The sequence below is a fragment of the Podarcis melisellensis genome, assembly GCF_964234715.1.
Source record: "Podarcis melisellensis genome assembly, chromosome: 3".
In the NCBI taxonomy this organism is placed as follows: Eukaryota; Metazoa; Chordata; class Lepidosauria; order Squamata; family Lacertidae; genus Podarcis; species Podarcis melisellensis.
Genome location: NC_138530.1, coordinates 19,355,778 through 19,375,169, shown reverse-complemented (window position 1 = coordinate 19,375,169; position 19,392 = coordinate 19,355,778). Strand labels below are relative to the sequence as shown.

The window sequence follows — 19,392 nt, the reverse complement described above, 5'->3', positions numbered from 1 at the left end:
CTTCGGGTTACAGACTCCGCTAACCCAGAAACAGTACCTCAGGTTAAGAACTTTACCTCAGGATGAGAACAGAAATCGCACAGCGGCAGCGGGAGGCCCCATTAGCTAAAGTGGTACCTCAGGTTAAGAACAGTTTCAGGTTAAGAACGGACCTCCAGAACGAATTAAGTTCTTAACCTGAGGTACCACTGTACTGTACAGGTGAGGCTTCTGTTGTGTTTCCATGATGTTTGATGTGTGTGGCAATTAAGAAAGAAGAGAACTGACCTGAGAGGGGATGGTTGCTTCCTGCCTTTGGTGCCCTTTGCTGTTCTAGAAAATTCTGTGCTATGCCCTTTTTGTTGTGCAAATGGCAAAACCAGCAATGGTCTGTTGTGGAATGTCCTCCTGAGCCCTGCTTGTAACTGCCAGCACTCCAGTCGAACCACAAATAAATTATACAGCCGAGAGCAAGACCTGGAAATCAGCGATCTCACCAACCACTCACCTCCACGCTGAGGAATGACACCAAAGCGGATTGCGCCCTTCACTTTATTGCATTAGAAACTCTAAGCCTGCGCACCATGTTGCCCTTGATCATCTTTTCTGCAATCCCCAAGTCCCCCATTGCTAGCTGCAGCAACCCCTCAGCAGGTCACTTCTGTAACGACTGCAGAGGCACGACTTCAGACACCTTCCCACGCAGGTGTTTCTCCCTTTCTGAGCTACAGGGAAACAACAAAGAAAAAGATCAGTGCTGTTTGCTGAGAAGTGGAGGCTGGAGGATCAGCACAAATGCAGCAGGGTCTCCCACCAGTTAGTTTCCACAAACCCTCCAAGTGTCCCTATTTTCCAGGGAGGGACAGTCCTGGATTTACAGAAGCCGTCCTGGTTTCTGATGCAATCTCATAATGTCTTGCTTTTCTTTAGGATGCCTCTATTTTCATCAGGGAAATATTGGAGGGTATAGAGTTATGCGATCCCCAGCCCAAGGAGATAAGTAACTATACAACAGTTAGAGAACATCCGAAGAAGAAGAAGAAGAAGAAGAAGAAGAAGAAGAAGAAGAAGAAGAAGAAGAAGAAGAGAAGAAGAGTTTGGATTTGATATCCCACCTTTCACTCCCTTTAAGCAGTCTCAAAGCGGCTAACATTCTCCTTTCCCTTCCTCCCCCACAACAAACACTCTGTGAGGTGAGTGGGGCTGAGAGACTTCAGAGAAGTGTGACTAGCTCAAGGTCACCCAGCAGCTGCATGTGGAGGAGCAGGGAATCAAACCCAGTTCACCAGATTACGAGTCCACCGCTCTAATCACTACACCACCACTGGCTCTCAGAAGGCATAGATTTTTTTTTTAATGGGTAATGTTTTATTATGTTTTTATATATGTTGGAAGTGACTCAGAGTGGCTGGGGGAACTCAGTCAGATGGGAGGGGTATAAATAATAAAATTATTATTATTACAGTACTGCCTCGGTTTTCAAACGCCTCCATAGTCAAACGTTTTGGAACTCCAATGCCGAAAACCCGGAAGTAAATGCCTCAGTTTTCGAACGTGCCTCAGAAGTCGAACAGGAAACGTGGCTTCTGTTTTGAGTTTTCCATATTGAGGCTCCTGTTTTGAGGCTTCTGCTTTCAGTTTTCGAACGTTTCAGAACACAAACGGACTTCCGGAACGAATTACGTTTGGAAACCGAGGTACCACTGTATTATTATTGAATAGGGTGTCCCTATTTTCATCAGAGAAATGTTGGAGAGTGTATTTTCAGCCAGTCCCTCACCACCACGTCCTGCCTCTCTGCCTCTCCCCGGCTCTCACCTTCGCTTTTCAACATCCTCTACAGTCTCCGGCAGCTCTGTGTTTAATGTCTCAGGGAGGAAGAAGGCTGCTGAGCCGCAGAGCACGGCCATGATGCAGTAGATCACTTGGGGCAGACGCTTCCATAGGCTGTCCAGCATGAAGACGAGAGGAGCCACCGAGCCACCCAGGCGTGCCATGAAGGCACAGTACCCTTGCCCATTCTGCCTGGAAGCAAAGCAGAGAGGCATTCAATAAGGCTTGAGTCCTGCAAAGATAGGCTGGGCATGGGATGTCTTGGGTGGACGATTCCATTCTCAGCTTATTGGTCGGGAAAGTGGTAGCTGAGATGTCTAAGGACAACTGGAGGAGACCTTTGGCAAAATGGCGCCCAGGGCTCCTTGGGAGGCTGCTGGCTCTTTTTGGAGCTGGAGCCCAGAATGGGAATCCAGGTGAGTCGGAAAGGGGAATGCATGTTATGGTGGATCTCTCCCCCGCCCCCGGAACCCACCCCGCATCTCCCATGCATTCGTTTGTTTGGTTGTAAGTCTCTTTGGGTTGCCCTGGGCAAGAGAAAGCAACTAACAAATTCAGTTACGAATAATAATAATAATATTAATAAGGGCTGTGGTGACTTGTAAGTGTCTAAGCCTTGCTAGCTTAGTGCCCTATTGAAAATAGAACTGCTGATATCATAATACTGTACTGTATTATGATACAGTGTACTGGCACAATACTGTACTGGCCCGAATATAAGCTGTACCTACAAATAAGCCGCACCTTTAAATTCAGTGGCTTGGGGGAGGCTTGGGAGCCCCGGGATCACAAGCGGCTTCCTGGGAGCCGCACCACTTTGCCAGCAGCGTAAGGTTGCAAATATAAGCTGCGCTTTAACTTTTCACAATTGGAATTTGGGGGGGAAGTGTGGCTTATATTCAGGCCAATATGGTACCTATTTAATTTTAATTTTGAATTTTCTTAGTTTTCCAAATTTTAACAAATCAAACAAAATTATTTAAGAGAGTGTGTGTGTGTGTGTGTGTGTGTGTGTGTATTTGGTTTCCCACTCCTGTTGCAAAAATATGTTCAATTCTTCATGATGTGGCTGCTTCATAATAGCATAATACAAATCTATGGTCTGACTACACTTGGAATATTGTGTGACACTCTGGTCCCCTCAACTCACTCACCGCATTGGCTATCCCTGAATAAGTCAATTGATCATCACAGCTGTAATTTTTGGTAAATCATTTGAGAAAAGCCAATGATTGGACTGTATTTATTTGGTGTTTGCACAGCCTGAAGGATGGAGGGGCATGCGTAAGAAGGTCCCGGCCACACACAGGCTTCCAGCAGTGTTATTTGTGAGCTCAGACAGGAGCTCCTCCTTACCTGAGGACAGTGGGGTAGAGTTCTGAGGAATACAAAAAGACGGTGGTGAAAGCAGCTTCAGAGAATCCTTTGCCTATGATGGCAACCACAGAACGCAAAATCCCCAGTGCTGGGAGGAGAAGCAGTTGGAAAAGGTGAAAGGAGCTACTACAAGGAAAACGTTTGCATGTGCAACAGGAAAAATCAGTGCTAACAATCCTGAGCATGTTGCCATGCTGTCGCAAGCACCTCCTGCAACGTTGTAATGGATCCTGAAAAGCTACTGCTTTGTTGATGTCCCTGATGGCACAGCTGCACTAGCAACTCTGACCTGGCCTCGATGCCCATCACCTGGTCAGGGGGATGCAGGGGCTGAATTCAGTACTCCTAACCCTCAAGAAAGATCCCAAGGTTGGCTGTGCCATCCATGAGCAAATGAAAGCGAATCCAGTACAGATTGTCCCATGGACAGCTTGGAGGGGTGAGGATTGGAGTTTCATCCCGTAACGCACCCTTTTTGCATGCTCAGAATCTGATTTAGTGATGCGATTTGGTTGCAACGTAGAGACTTCATTTGCTAGGCAAAGCAGCAGGGCTGTCCTCCTGCTCCCCCATGTAACCACAAACACAACTTGGCCGCCTGGCAATGGCAGGATAGCAACTTGGAGCCGGTCCTATCGGTAGGCAGAGTGAGGCAGCTGCCTAGGGGTCCTGAGAAGCAAGTGGGGCAGCTTCCCAGCCATTCTTTCTGAGCCCCCTCAGAAGGACAGGGAAGCTGCGGCATGATCATTTGCATCCATTCTCATCGCTTGAACAACGTTTTAAAAGTAAAACAACAACAACAAGAAGAGGCAATAAGAATAAAGCAAAGCTACTTACACCTTGGGACGCCAATGTTGACTCCTATGCATAACCCGGCTAGGATGAGTGACCAGGCCTGGCTCTGCTTCCGTCCAAATCGATTCACCACGAGGTACACGATGAGTTTGGCAGGGATCTCAATGGCCCCAAAGACAAACTGCGTCATGTACATGCTCAGGCCGAAGCCACTGATGTTCAGACTCATGCCGTAGTAGGAAAAGGCCACCCCAAACCTGAAGGGGAGGCAGATAAAGAGGTGGGCAGAGGAACCCCAGACTCAGGCCCAGAGAGGACGTTAACCCATGGGTGAGGTGAGGAGGAAGCAAGAAAACGTTATCTCACCACACGGCCCCCATGCAAAAGGAGATTTTCCTCAGCATCGGTGTTCGGAAGATGCTCACGTAAGAATAATTCCCATCTAGCTTCTGCTCTACCGCAGCTGCTGTCTTGCTCAGCATCTGGAGAAGGGAAGCTGAGGTCAGTTCAGGAGTGGAGGACTTCCTCATGGTAGACCATTTGGTCCACTATCTCCCATCCTGGCTCCACCAGGCTATTAGGCTTGAAAAAAAGCTTTCCATTGTCACCAATAGGGTTCCCCCGCCCCAAGCAGTGGGGTTTTTCTGGGGCTGTTGTAGCACATGGGGTGCCCCATGACACCCTCAGAAAAACCACCCCCAGTGGCAATTAGGCATGAAGAAATCCTCCACTGACACAATTTTTTTAAGAAATCAGAATTCACTATTGGCTTGCATGAGCACCAGCAGAGAACTCAGTGGGGAATTGTCTCCCATTCTCCCTCCACTAGTAAACCCTGCTGCAACAGGAGAAAGTAAAAACAGAAACAAAACTGGGTCAGAAAGCCGCCCCCCATATATATATATATATATATATATATGAGAGAGAGAGCGCGCGCACGCAAATGTTAGATATTATTCACATTCTTCAGGTCTTTGGCTCGAACCATTTCTGTAGCAGAATTTTCAATTTTTAAACAGGTTTTAATTGCTCAGGGTTTGTTTTATTTATACTGGTTTACCCCTATCTTTCTACCCACGAAGGCACCCTCCCACAAGGCAGCTCGTAATATGCACATCCTTAAAAACCAACGGAGTCTGCACTGATAGTATACGGCACAAATGTAAGAAAACATCATTCAGTCTTGTATGGAAGTGAAAGCTGGACCATCAAGAAGGCTGATTGCCGAAGAATTGATGCTTTTGAATTATGGTGCTGGAGGAGACTCTGGAGTGTCCCATGGATTGCAAGAAGATCAAACGCATCCATTCTTAAGGAAATTAGCCCTGAGGGCTCATTGGAAGGACAGATCCTGAAGCTGAGGCTCCAATACCTCTGCCACCTCATGAGAAGAGAAGACTCCCTGGAAAAGACCCTGATGTTGGAAAAGATGGAGGGCTCAAGGAGAAGGGGGCGACAGAGGACGAGATGGCTGGACAGTGTTCTCGAAGCCACCAACATGAGTTTGACCAAACTGTGGGAGGCAGTGGAAGACAGGAGTGCCTGGCGTGCTCTGGTCCATGGGGTCACAAAGAGTCGGACACGACTAAACGACCAAACAACAACAACAAATGCCTCTACTCAGTGCTATTTTTCTGGAAAAGGGAGTTCTGGAACTCTTCATAAACACCTCCCTTGTTCTCTTAGAATGGCAATGGCGCCCACCTGAGAGCGGCCGGACTGAGTTCCAGATAAAAATAAAATAAAAGCCCTGCCCCATCTCACCTCAAGGTTTATCTTAGCAGCAAACTCCTTTCGTCCATTCATTTTGGCACAAGCCTGCAAATGCCCACGAGCTTCCTTCAGCTTCCCTTTGGCCAGCAACCACCTGGCAGATTCTGGGAGCCACCTGTTAAAGGAGAAAATAATCAGGTTGTCTGATACATTGCTCACATCCTCCATCTTATTTTGAAAAGGCCACTTCACACAATACGTTGAAAGCAGTATAATTCCACTTTAAACGGTCGTGGCTTCCCCCAAAGAATCCTGGGAACGATAGATTGTTAAGTGTGTTGAGAGTTGTTTGGAGACCAATATTTCCCTTCACAAGATGCTACAGTTCCCAGAGTTCCTTGGGAAAGGGGGCCAGTTGTTAAACCACTCTGGGAATTGTAGCTCTGTGAAGGGAGTAAGGGTCTGCTTAGGGTTAGCCGATTTATTAGTCTTATTATTATTAGAATCCTAGAATCCTAGAATGGTAGATTTGGGACCCTAAGCCATCTAGCCCAACTGCTTGCAGTGCAGAAATCTCAGCTAAAGCATCCATGACAGACCGCCACCTCACCTCTGCTTAAAAACCTCCAAGGAAGGGAGCTCAGAGGGAGCTGTTCCATTAACCGTCTTCTAAACTGCCATCTCAAGGTAATTTACACATAATTAAAACACTTAACAACACAAAAAACATCAAATACATTTAAAAACAAGTCTGAAACCTTAACAAGTGGACACACGTGGCAAAGACCTGTTTATCCAGCTGGGGAAGCCTGTCAGAACAAAAAAAATATCTTCAATTGTTTCTGGAAAGTACAAGTAATGGGCACCTGTGGTATCTCGACAGGAATGCTATTCCACAGTGATCTGCTGGGTTTATCAGGCATAAGGTGGTCTCTCAAGTAACGTTTTCCTCAGCTGCATAGGGCCTTGCATGTATGTTCCCTGTTTAGGGAAGCTTTTAATGTTTGAGGCATTACTGTATTTTAATATTTTGTTGGAAGCCGCTCAGAGTGGCTGGGAAACCCAGCCAGATGGGCGGGGTATAAATAAATTAGTAGAAGTAGTAGTAGTAGTACCAACACCTTGAACGTGGGGCCTAGGGCACCTCCATTAGACACATGCGTGTCACTTTTCGCCACTTCTGCGCATGCGCGCGATGTCATTTTGAGCATCTGCGCATGCGTGAGTGGCGAAACAGCACTCCGTTACTTCTGGGTTGCCACAGAGTGCAACTCAAACGCGCTCAACATGAAGCATATTCAACCCGAGGTATGACTGTAATGTGTGGTTTGCACTTGAAAGCTCCCAGAATATTGTGCGTCCAAAACATGTAAGCAGCATGAGGAGGTATGATAATTGTTAGTTTCTCAGTTCTAGGAGTGGGGAGGTGGGATTCTGAAACATACCATCTCACTGCCTGTCACCCAGGTTCTAGTTCGGCCTGAACATTCAGCTCTTGGCGAAGGAACAACTTGGTGAACTATTACTTATACAAGATGCCAGTGCGTGTGGATTCAGCATTTGGCTCCAGGTGTCAGATAGCTCATTTCATTTATATCAAACGTGCTGGACACAGATTAACATAGATTGACACCCTTCTATTAATGTGTACTGGTGTCTCTGTTGGATGCAAAGTGCACGAGTCAAAGAGGCGAGACCCCTTGATGTCCTCTTTACAGGCACTGGCTGCATGAATACCAAACATTTAAAACACATTACTGCCCTCAAAGTATCCTGGGGACCATAGTTCACCCTTAACAGAGATGCAATCCCAAACACCTTAGCAGACTACAGTTCCCAGAATCCTTTGCAGGGGTGCTATAAAATGTTTGTTGTGCATGCGTCCACTGTTACCTAACGTAATTCTGGTGGGAAAGTTAATTAAAAATCAGGAGCATTAACACGCTATCCATTTCTTCACAAATGAGATGATTAAACTTGTCCCTTCTGCTTTTGCCAATCCCAAGTTCAGTTCATGTCATTTCTGTATAAAATCCACACACTGTACACAAAAATCACATATTTCCTTAGGCATGTCTTCTAATATTCACATTTTCTACCCAGTTTTGCATAACACACATTTTTACAAGCGATTTCCCCCCCAAAGATAATTATGATTTTGTGTGTACACACTTTCCCCTAGTATAAATATATGTACACTTTTGGGATGCATGTGAAGAATTGGGTGTCGCCTTGTACGCCTCCTTCCGGCAACTCCTGCAGCCCAGGCTGGTGCCAAACATATTGCTCTGCTTTCCTTTGGACCACACCAGCGAGGCCAAGAGGGGGTCTTGTCATCCGGGCAGCCCAGGACCTCTAGACACACTGCCCTGGCTTCCGCCCCAAAGAGGTCACTTCGGTGCTGCTAACGCAGCAGTTTGACTTCACCCCTTGAGGCACACTCCATTTTCTCTCAAGGCAGACAGATGCCAACAACAACAGGTTGAGTTGTTAATAGGAAACCAGGCTTTCCTGGTTTGCTGAAGCTACTTAAGCCAAAGGAGGAACAAAGTGGTAGTCAGGCAGCATACACCAGCAAATGCCTCATTCCTGATAAACCATGAATGATGTTCGGTTAGATAACCCCTTGGGGCTCTCCCAATTCCACAATCCCATGATCCTATTGCTATCCTGATGGCTTATCAAAACTGACCTTTCCTCCACTCTTTCCAGGCATGCTGCGGTGGAGGAAGCCTCTCGGGCACCTGGGGCAGTGTGCCCAGTGGTGGGGCAAGCTGCCCATAGGGGCGGAGCACACTGTGGGGGCCCCGGAGTCTGCCTGCCTCCTCCCACTCAGCCGCCCTACAGCTGGGGGGGAGGCAGTGGGTGGACCGTTTGGGCAGCGCGGAGCCTGCATGCACCCAAGCCACTGTGTCTTTCCCAGGAGAGAAGCGCAACTTGGACGCGCTGCAGGCCCCGTGGTGAGTGCCGCCCGGCATTTTGTCACCCCCCTCAGTGATCACACCCGGGGCGAACCACACCCATCGCACCCCCTTTCTCCGCCCCTGCAGGCATGGTCCACAATACAGTAGATGCTCGGGTCGCGAACGTGATCTGTGCGGGATGCACATTCGCAACCCGCAGCGTTCGCAACCCACAGCTGTGCATCTGCGCACGCGCAGGTTGCAAATCAGCACTTCTGCGCATGCGCAAAGCATGATTTAGTGCTTCTGTGCATGCACAGCTGCCAAAACCCGGAAGTAACCCATTCCAGTACTTCTGGGTTTCGGCAGTCCGTAACCTGAAAAAACGTAACCTGAAGCGTCTGTAACCTGAGGTATGACTGTATAAATTTCCGTGTCTGAGCTCCTTTGTTTTTGCTTTCCTCTAAAGCCCTCTCTTTAAAGCTCAGTCAGGGGAAAAACATCAGAAAAGCCAAATTGGTGTTTGCTCTGTTTCAGCTTTAAAAAGTGGGTTTTTGTGGGGAATGCTTGGGGCACAAAAAATGGGGGGGGGACCTGTTTGGACAAGGAACATTTAAGCACAGATCTCTGCCTGGAAAGAGAGGAGTGAAAGGCAAGTCTGGATAAGGCCAGACTGTAGAGCAACAAGAGTTCAGCAGGAAGCTATGGGACAGGCTTTCTCAACCTCGGCCCTCCAGATGTTTTGAGACTAAAGTTCCTATCATCCCTGACCACTGGTCCTGCTAGCTAGGGATCATGGGAGTTGCAGGCCAAAAACATCTGGAGGGCCGAGGTTGAGGAAGCCTGCTATGGGATACGCACTGAGTGGAATGGATGCCGTAGGCCTGCCCCAAGACTTTTGCAGGCTCAAATAGTATTGGCACAAATCATAATGAATGCACAATAAAAAATGATGCCTGGAGGGGCCCACAACAGAGCAGGTTGCAAATTAAAACACAAAGTGTGACGCGGCAGCTAAAAAAGCCAACGCAATTCTGGGCTGCATCAATAGGAGTATAGATTCTAGATCAAGGGAAGTAATAGTGCCACTGTATTCTGCTCTGGTCAGACCTCACCTGGAGTACTGTGTCCAGTTCTGGGCACCACAGTTCAAGAAGGACACTGACAAACTGGAACGTGTCCAGAGGAGGGCAACCAAAATGGTCAAAGGCCTGGAAACGATGCCTTATGAGGAACGACTAAGGGAGCTGGGCATGTTTAGCCTGGAGAAGAGGAGGTTAAGGGGTGATATGATAGCCATGTTCAAATATATAAAAGGATGTCACATAGAGGAGGGAGAAAGGTTGTTTTCTGCTGCTCCAGAGAAGCGGACACGGAGCAATGGATCCAAACTACAAGAAAGAAGATTCCACCTAAACATTAGGAAGAACTTCCTGACAGTAAGAGCTGTTTGACAGTGTAATTTGCTGCCAAGGAGTGTGGTGGAGTCTCCTTCTTTGGAGGTCTTTAAGCAGAGGCTTGACAACCATATGTCAGGAGTGCTCTGATGGTGTTTCCTGCTTGGCAGGGGGTTGGACTTGATGGCCCTTGTGGTCTCTTCCAACTCTATGATTCTATGATTCTATGAAAACAAACTCATAAATATCATACAAGTGCTAAAAACAAAGGAGACAGTTGCAACCAGCAAACTGAACAAAGCATGCATAGTAGCCCTGAGGTCCGTCAGTGTGCCTAGCTAGGTTGCCAGCTGGTTCTGTGAAGAAGATGCCCTTGAGGAAAGGCAGGACCACAAGCCATCATGCAGGGTTAGTTTCACCCACCATACAGAGACCAGCCCCACTGCACATGGCAAAGTAGCAGCAAAGAGCAGCCAACGCCAGTCCCGCACCAGGTAAGCGATCAGAGCGAGAAGCATATTCCCCAGGCTCCAGAAGATGCTGGTCATGATCCCAGAAACGGTGCGGTGCTGGATGTCTACCCATTCCATGCCTGGAACATAGAAATGGAGTTTAGCACACAAACAGGCACACACAAACACACTTGATTGTGAGAGCCCAAACAGAACAGACCTAGATCTTACTGCCCAGCCCCATTGTTTGCAAGCCTTCATCTAACCATCACCTATGTTTGAAGTCAAGCAGCAGTACTCATTAAAAGAGGCCCAGTCAGCTGCAGTGTCTTTGCTTTCTGGTGGAGACCGGCTTTTGCACCGCTTCTCAGCTAGCCTCTTTTTAAGGACTTGAACCTTGTGGTGCACATAGCAGCTGCAAGGACAGCTCTGTTGGCGCCCACTACATGTGCAGTGTCGATCTGTAATACAGGGGAGAGCCGAATACAATATAGACCAAATGGGACAGAGGTGCCCAATTTGCAAAGTGCCCCCCACTTACAAGTATGACTGGCTCCAGTACTCTTTCCATTTCGGCCCCATTTATCCAAACGTTTTGTGATTTTAGGGTTGGTGACTGTTTATTTTGGACAAAAGAAATACATTTTCACAATGGTTCAATTTTACATTTCCAGGAAGTGAAATAATATGAAGGGAATAATTAGATAGATAGATAGATAGATGATAGATAGATAGATTAGATAGATAGATAGATAGATAGATAGATAGATAGATAGATAGATAGATAGATGATAGATAGATGATAGATAGATAGATAGATAGATAGATAGATAGATAGATAGATAGATAGATAGATAGATGATAGATAGATAGATATAGATAGATAGATAGATGATAGATAGATAGATAGATGATAGATAGATAGATAGATAGATAGATAGATAGATAGATAGATGATAGATAGATATAGATAGATGATAGATAGATAGATAGATAGATAGATAGATAGATAGATAGATAGATAGATAGATAGATGATAGATAGATATAGATAGATGATAGATAGATGATAGATAGTTAGATAGATAGATAGATATAGATAGATGATAGATAGATGATAGATAGATAGATAGATAGATAGATAGATAGATAGATGATGATAGATAGATAGATAGATAGATAGATGATAGATAGATAGATAGATAGATAGATAGATAGATAGATAGATAGATATAGATAGAGATAGATAATAGATAGATGATAGATAATAGATAGATAGATAGATGATAGATGATAGATGATAGATAGATAGATAGATAGATAGATAGATAGATAGATAGATAGATAGATAAATAGATAGATGATAGATAGATAGATGATAGATAGATAGATAGATAGATAGATAGATAGATAGATGATAGATAGATAGATATAGATAGATGATAGATGCAGATCTACTATAAAACTAATGAACCTTATGTTTCAGGGCCCTTAATCCTGGAGGGGCACCAGACATGACTTTAGTCCACATCGCTTAACAAATTTGGGTCTAGTAGACCCAATTTGAGTTGTGCAACTCAAATTGATTGATTGTTATATATATTTCAACAAGTTTGAGAGTCAGTAGCACAGATGTTGTAACAGTTGTAAAGGTATGGTGATCTGTTATGCAACAACCATATCGGAGAAGATAACTGTGGATACCTAGACCTCGTTGGTTGTTAAGGGGACCCCAAAACAGTTTGAGTTTCCAAAATGTAGGTCCACCACTCACTCTCTCTGCATATACACTGAGGTCCACCAACTGGAAGCAGGCAGAATATAGTGGCTGACGGGGCAGACACAGGATCAAGGAACACGTTGCTTCTGGCCCAGAATGTTGTTTTCATTGGCAGTAGAACTGAGTCCTTTTACCCCTGACAGAGGCAGATTTAGGGGAGTGCAACTGGTTTGGTTGCACCCATGGGCGCAGAGCCTTGGGGGTTCTGCAGGGGGCGCTGCAGGCAAACTGGAAGGTGAGGAGTGCCCCCCTCCCTCGGATTTTGGCATCACACAGGGCACTGCTGAAATTTGAGACCCCAAGGTCCACCACAGTGCTACCCCACCTCAGCCAAGCTTTGGGTCAGGCAGGACCTGATTCTGAATGTGTTTGCTGAAACTACATATGGTGATTCAGCATGTCCTTGTTCAACTTATTTTTTCAAAGGTGGTTCAACATATGTGCTGTTGCACCACAGGGAAAGGGGAGAGGGCATCAAAATCTTCTTCATTGCCTCCTTTGTTCAGGCCCCTACATTTCCAGATCATGAGGACTGCAACCTTTTTTGCATTTGCTTTTTGCTACAGAAAAAGTAGAGATTCCTAACACACCCGGTTCTGTGCTAGAACCCAGAATTGCAAGCTTACAAGGTGAAATCATGGGCGTTTGGGATATATACTTGATTCCTGCACGTATCTTCCACAAAGGTTCCCAACTCTACGGCTACAGCTTCTCAGTCTTTAAAAAAAATAATATTTTTTTATTAAATTTTATTAGACGTTACAAAAGTACCGGTAAATGAAAAGAAATAGAAACAATACATAACCATACATAAAGACATTTATCTATACAATTTCCCAGAATGCAGACTAGAAAAGAAGAAAGACGATAAATAAAAGAAACAACAAAAAAGAGTGAAAAGAAAAAATACTTTTCATAATGAGTAATTCCAAATTCAAACATTACAATAGATAAATCCTAGTTAAAATATTATAAAAGACTTCTCAGTCTTGGAACTCTTGTTGTGCTTACCCAGAGGCACGACGATGAGAGAAAGGCCGCAGATAGACATTCCTGTCAGGGTCCTCATGACCGCCAGCATGCTGTATGTAACAGATGCAGAACTCACCATCCCACAAATCAGGGTGCACGTGTAAGACACCAGGAGCATGGTCTTCCGGCCGAACCTGCCACAACACCACAGAGAAAAAATGTCAACTACACTGCAAAGGAGACTATTGTGAACTTGGGTTCCTGCCATGTGCCACCAGAGTACTTGGCTCGCTTTCCTGATAGCCTGTAGAGTCATTGCTACTCCGTGTGGAAAATACAGAGGAGCTGTTGTTCTTATTTTGTATTATTTAAGGTTCTAGACTTCCCTTCCTTTGCAAAGGAGCCCAGGGCAATGGACGACAAAGCAGCAAAGCGATACAAATGACTAAATAATAATAAAAAAAGTATTTGAAACGTTTAAAGACAAGAAGATCTTAATCATTTGAAGGGATAGCTCATCTAGTAGAGCATCAGACCAATGATCTCAGGGTCGTGGGTTTGAGCCCCACATCGGGCAAAAGATTCCTGCATTGCCGGGGGTTGGACTAGATCTCCCGTGTTGTCCCTTCCAACTCTACACTTCTATGATTTAATAATTGAGTGGTTTGGTTGAGAATAAAGACTCCTTCCTAAATTCCTAGTATGCCAACCCTGCCCTATCTCACTTATGGGAAGTTCTTTAGACCAGAACTTCCCTCACCTGATGCTATCCAGATGTTGATGGACTACAAGTCCCATCATCCCTGGCTATTGGTCACGCTAGCTGGGACTGATGGGAGTTGGAGTCCAAATATCTGGAAGGCACCCTGATAGGGAAGACTGCCACAGAGTGTGGCAATCAAATTGGGCAGATAAAGATGTTTGTCGTGTGAACAAAAGGTTTCAACAAGGAAGAAGCATGAGGAAATTACCTGTCTGACAGGTAGCCAAAGATCAGAGCTCCAAACATGACGCCAATGAAGAAGAAGGTGGCTGTGGCGTGATTCAGCTCTTTTTGCTCACAGACCAAGTCCCACTGGAACAAAGAACCCAGAGAAGCATTTAGAAAATCTATAGGCAGCTTGATTCAGGGTTGCCACCATTTTCCCCCAGCAGGGCTCCTGTGTGCCTTAAATACACAGGCAAGGATTTTGGAACATAAACACAGGGTTAATTTCAAATAGATCTGCTTTATTAATCAAAACCGCAGCAATTCCCCTAACTACATTAGGTACAGTATGGAAGAGCGAGATTGAATTGCCTTTGCCAGGTGTGTGGAATCTTTGGCCCTCCAGGTGTTGCTGAACTACAACTCCCATCAGCCCCTGCAAGCCAGGCCAATGGGATGGGGGGTGGGGAAAACAGCCTATTAAATCTATGTCCTGTATAGGGTTGTTTTTAATGTTTGATGTTTTAATGTGTTTTTATATTCTGTTGGAAGCTGCCAAGAGTACTAAGATAATGGATTATTATTATTATTATTATTATTATTATTATTATTATTCAGTAGATTTTGAGTTCAGACACATAGCTTCCCACTGAGGCTTTTGAATGATGCATTCTGAACACTGCAATAAAGGTTCAATCTATCAAGCTGATTCAAATCAGGACTTTCCCAATTAAATAATATCTACCAAATAAGCTAGAGCTATGACTACCCAGGTGTCAACTGCATGTACTTCATTCTTAAGTATAAATTCAATTTTGAACATTTTAAATATGTGAGTACCTTTCTTTAGGGATGCTTTTGAATGGCAGCTAAAGGTTACATAATATAGGCTACAACTAGGCTACACCCACTTCCCTGGAAGTAAGCACTAATAAACTCAATGGGACTTACTCCACGAGTAAGGGCCCAGTTGACCAGGATTACATCATTGAGAACATTCCTTTGTTTTCTTTGTTATTCTTTCCCTCAGACTTCCTATGTAGCAGATGAACTGCCAGGATAGAAATATATTTTAAAAAAAAAAAATTGTCCAGCTTATACCAAGAACAAACTTAGTTGGTCTCTAAGGTGCTATTGGGCAATTTTTATATATTTTGACTGTGTCAGACCAACACGGCTACCTACCTGACTCTAGATGCCAGGATAGAAGTTTGTCATCTAATGATCAAACATTAACGCTCAAACAGCTTCATGGGTCAGCTGAGGTGTTCCGGGGTGACATAGCACCAAGTTAATGTGCTGAGAAATGTGGATGGCGGTAATTCCCGCCACACCACCATGACTCTCTGGGGCATAGGCGGCGGCGTGGCAACCGCCTCCGGCTCCTCAGGCCCTCAGGCCTCTTGGCAGCACCGCCAGCAGGCTGTTGTTGCCAGGCAGGAGGAGGCACCCCGGAGCCTCGCAAGCGAGCACTGGGTTCCAGCGGTCTGGCCAGCTGCACCGTGTCCACATCAGAGGCGTCTTCTGTGGGCAGCGGCTCCTGGAGCTACGAGGTGATCCGCAAGTTGGGCCCCAAGTTCTAAATTCTGGGAAAGGGAGGGGGCGGTGGAGGGATCTTTGCCCCACGGTGCCGGATATGCTTAGGACGGCCCTGCAACTGTGGCAGGAAGATTCAAGGACAGTCAGTACAGTGATACCTCTGGATACGGACAGGATCCGTTCTGGAGCCCTGTTCACATCCTGAGTAGAACATAAGACGTGACTGCGCATCTGCACGTGCATGGGTCACATTTTGCCGCTTCCGTGCATGCGCGTGATGTCATTTTGAGCATCTGTGCATACGCAAGCGGTGAAACCCGGAAGTAACGTGCTCTGTTACTTCCGGGTCGCCGCAGAGCGTAACTTGAAAACGCTCGACCTGAAGCACAATTAACCTGAGGTATGACTGTATTATAGGGACACAGGTGGCGCTGTGGGTTAAAGCCTCAGCGCCTAGGACTTGCCGATCGAAAGGTCGACGGTTCGAATCCCTGCTGCGGGGTGCGCTCCCGCTGCTCGGTCCCAGCGCCTGCCAACCTAGCAGTTCGAAAGCACCTCCGGGTGCAAGTAGATAAATAGGGACCGCTTACCAGCGGGAAGGTAAACGGCGTTTCCGTGTGCAGCTCTGGCTCGCCAGAGCAGCGATGTCACACTGGCCATGTGACCCGGAAGTGTCTCCGGACAGCGCTGGCCCCTGGCCTCTTAAGTGAGATGGGCGCACAACCCCAGAGTCTGTCAAGACTGGCCCGTACGGGCAGGGGTACCTTTACCTTTACCTTATGACTGTATTATATTTTGGGAAAGATCCATGTCCTGCGTTATTTTATACTTTCTGAATACCCCACAATCCTATTATAAAGTCGTTGTGTTCTATGTTACAAAACAAGCGCTGCTGCAAGTTTCCTTTCATTTCCCGACGTATTTCTTATCAATAAATAAAACTGCTGTGGCACGACCAAATTTTTATTCTGAAAGTGTGACCCGGGGGGGAAGTCTGAGAACCACTGCTTTAGTGAGTGAGGAGGACTTGTTCTTATGGATATTTTACTGGATGAGCATTTTGTACTGATCGCGGTGTTACATTTCCCCGTAGTTTTAAATTTGCTTTTATTTGTTATGATTTAGTCACTTCGATATGTTTTTATAATGTATGAAGCAACTGATAAAGGAAATAAATAATGATCATGGTGATAAATAGTAAACAAATAATCCCCTCAGAAACAGACGCTCACTGCCCAGAGCACTCTCAAAGTGGCAGAGAAAGGGAGAGTAACAACTGTAATGTATTTATTTATTGCACTTTTCTCCAGGGAACTCAAGGTGGTCTTCTGTCCCTCACAATAACCCCATGAAGTAGATTAGACTGAGACCAGGCAATAATGAGCCTTATGGCCAAGTACATATTTTTCTCTGCTCAATTCCAAAAGAGCCCAATCTTTTGCACTTGTTTGCCCTTTCAGATGGTCCCCAAACGTACAGGAAGATGCTAGGCTTACCTGGGTAGCTATGGTGGAAGTGAACTGGGACCGGTTATAAACCCACCCATTCTGGCAGCTCTGTACAGATGTGGCATTCGTCGGCGCTTGGGAGGAGTTGAGCAGGAGGTGGAACTGAGGCTCTGAAAACATCTCACAGGAGCTGAAGGCTTCTTCCGAATCCCTCGGGATGCTGATGAGCAGCACCTCTGCCTCGGTGAGGTTGGCAAAGCGGTCCTGATGCAGGATGGCACAGCGATGAGCCGGGGTGGCCGCCAGGAAGTTGTGCAGGAGGAAATGCAGAGGGAGGAAGAGCCTCGGGAGGCAGAGCAGGAGCAAAGTGAGGATCTGGAATTTGCCAAAGCCCCCAGCCTCACACAAGAGGTCTTCGAAATTCATCTCTGCCAAGGCCCTCGCTTGCTCGTAGGGGTCAAGGTGCCGCAGGAGGGATCCCCTACAACTCTTCTGCTCCACAAGAGCAGGAAGCCATGACTTTTCATGCCGTCGTCCGTGTGGACTTTGAGATGTCCATCGTGCATCTGGCCCTCACTGGTAGGGGCTGAGCCAAAGGACCTTTCGCTTGAGCCAAAGGACCTTTCGCTTTCTCTGTCCCAGGGAAATGGCGAGGGCAGTGCCATGGAGCAGGAGAATGTTTAACGCAACAACTCTTAGCAGTTGACGAGTAACTTTTAGTGCTGCTGCAAGGAAGCAGGCTAGAAATTAAATATATTATGGTTATCCACCACTTCTTGCCCCCAAAGTTAAACTTTAGTCAATACATATCAGCAACTGTTGAGGCCAGAATCACAGCCCACAGACCTTCTCCTGCCAATAACGCTTTTCTTCTGGAAGATTGAACTTAAAATGATTAGTTTCTGCCCCAGACAAATGACCTAACCTGGGCATGCAGGCGAGGTCAAAAAATCCTAGATGGGGACCAATATGCTCCATAGGTTTTATTGCCCTGCTCCATGGATTGGGACTTAATTTTGCTTGGGGTTGTCTTCCGGGGCAAGGGGGAATATGCAGCCTAGAAACAAGCGACAAGCCCAGGCTGTCTGCAGGCTGAAGCCCCAGCCAAATTGCACAGCCATTTTGCAGAACTAGTTGCGGACGGCTGCTCCTACTGCTGCAGAAATAAAGGGCTGTTTTGTCCCTGAGCCTATACTCCTGCTTCAAATCCTTGCCCAAGTGCAAGGTTGCCAGCTTCCCAGCTGACCACTGCACCTGTGCTTCTAGCAGTATCTTGCAGAAGATGGTGATACCATTTATATCCATATCAGGGATTTCTGTAGAGAGAAAGGCAGCAGAATGCATAGGAAAAGGCTGGCTTAATTCTTTTCCCAGCGATTTGGCAATTCTGCATGTGTCTTCAGTGGTGTGTTTTTCAACCACTTTCCCTCCAGGGTTGCTGGAGCTGACCTTCTGTAAGTGTGTCTTGGGCTGCAGGAATTAGCAGGTGAGAATGTTTGGTCTTCATTGCCATGAAAAGCTTTTCTAGCTGAACAATAAATCAGTGTTAAATCTACTAGAGCAGCCCAGGCTGTTTGGCTTTCTACTAGGCGGCTGGCAACAGCTCTTGTCAGCTGGCACCAAAAGTCCAACAGGCCACCCTTCTTCCAAGGATAATACATGCTTCAGGTTACGTGGAGAGAAAGTGCTTGGCTCAAAGTCACCCAGGGAGCTTTGTGGCTGTGAGGGGAATTGGATCTGTGTCTCCTCAGTCGTGGTCTGGCTCTCTAAACAACTATACTACACAGGAGGGTCACTATATATATGGGATATATAAGCATGTTTGCCAAGTGTGTTCTGTAAGCTGGGTGCCACAGCAGAGGAGGCTGTGCCTCTGTGTGGTGAGGGCACCTGCAGAAAACCTCAGCTAATGATCTCATTACCTAGGCAGCTTTCCTTGCCGGGGTGGCACTGTGGTCTAAACCACTGAGCCTCTTGGGCTTGCCGATCAAAAGATCAGTGGTTTGAATCCCCACAATGGAGTGAGCTCCCGATGCTCAGTCCCAGGTCCTGCCAACCTAGCAGTTTGAAAGCACACCCCAAAGTGCAAGTAGATAAACAGGTACCGCTCCGGCGGGAAGGTAAACGGCGTTTCCGTGCTCTGGTTTCCGTGTTCCATTGCGCCAGAAGCAGCTTTGTCATGCTGGCCTCATGACCCGGAAAAAACTGCGGACAAACACCGGCTCCCTCGGCCTGTAAAGTGAGATGAGCACCGCAACTCCAGAGTCATCTGCGACT

The 19,392-nt window shown here is 46.4% G+C and overlaps 1 protein-coding gene across 1 annotated transcript; it reads right to left on the bottom strand.

Moving 5' to 3' along the window:
* Positions 1 to 515: 515 nt before the first annotated feature.
* LOC309365958 (solute carrier family 22 member 7-like) lies at positions 516 to 17,541 on the bottom strand (the record flags this gene model as incomplete). The annotated part of the gene is made up of 10 exons (XM_081904587.1): positions 516 to 704; positions 1,798 to 2,004; positions 3,169 to 3,277; positions 4,027 to 4,241; positions 4,351 to 4,466; positions 5,749 to 5,872; positions 10,421 to 10,589; positions 13,240 to 13,394; positions 14,172 to 14,275; positions 17,164 to 17,541. 10 exons carry the CDS (start codon positions 17,539 to 17,541, stop codon positions 635 to 637), a joined length of 1,647 nt encoding a protein of 548 aa, XP_081760713.1. The 3' UTR covers positions 516 to 634.
* Between the last annotated feature and the right edge of the window lie 1,851 nt (positions 17,542 to 19,392).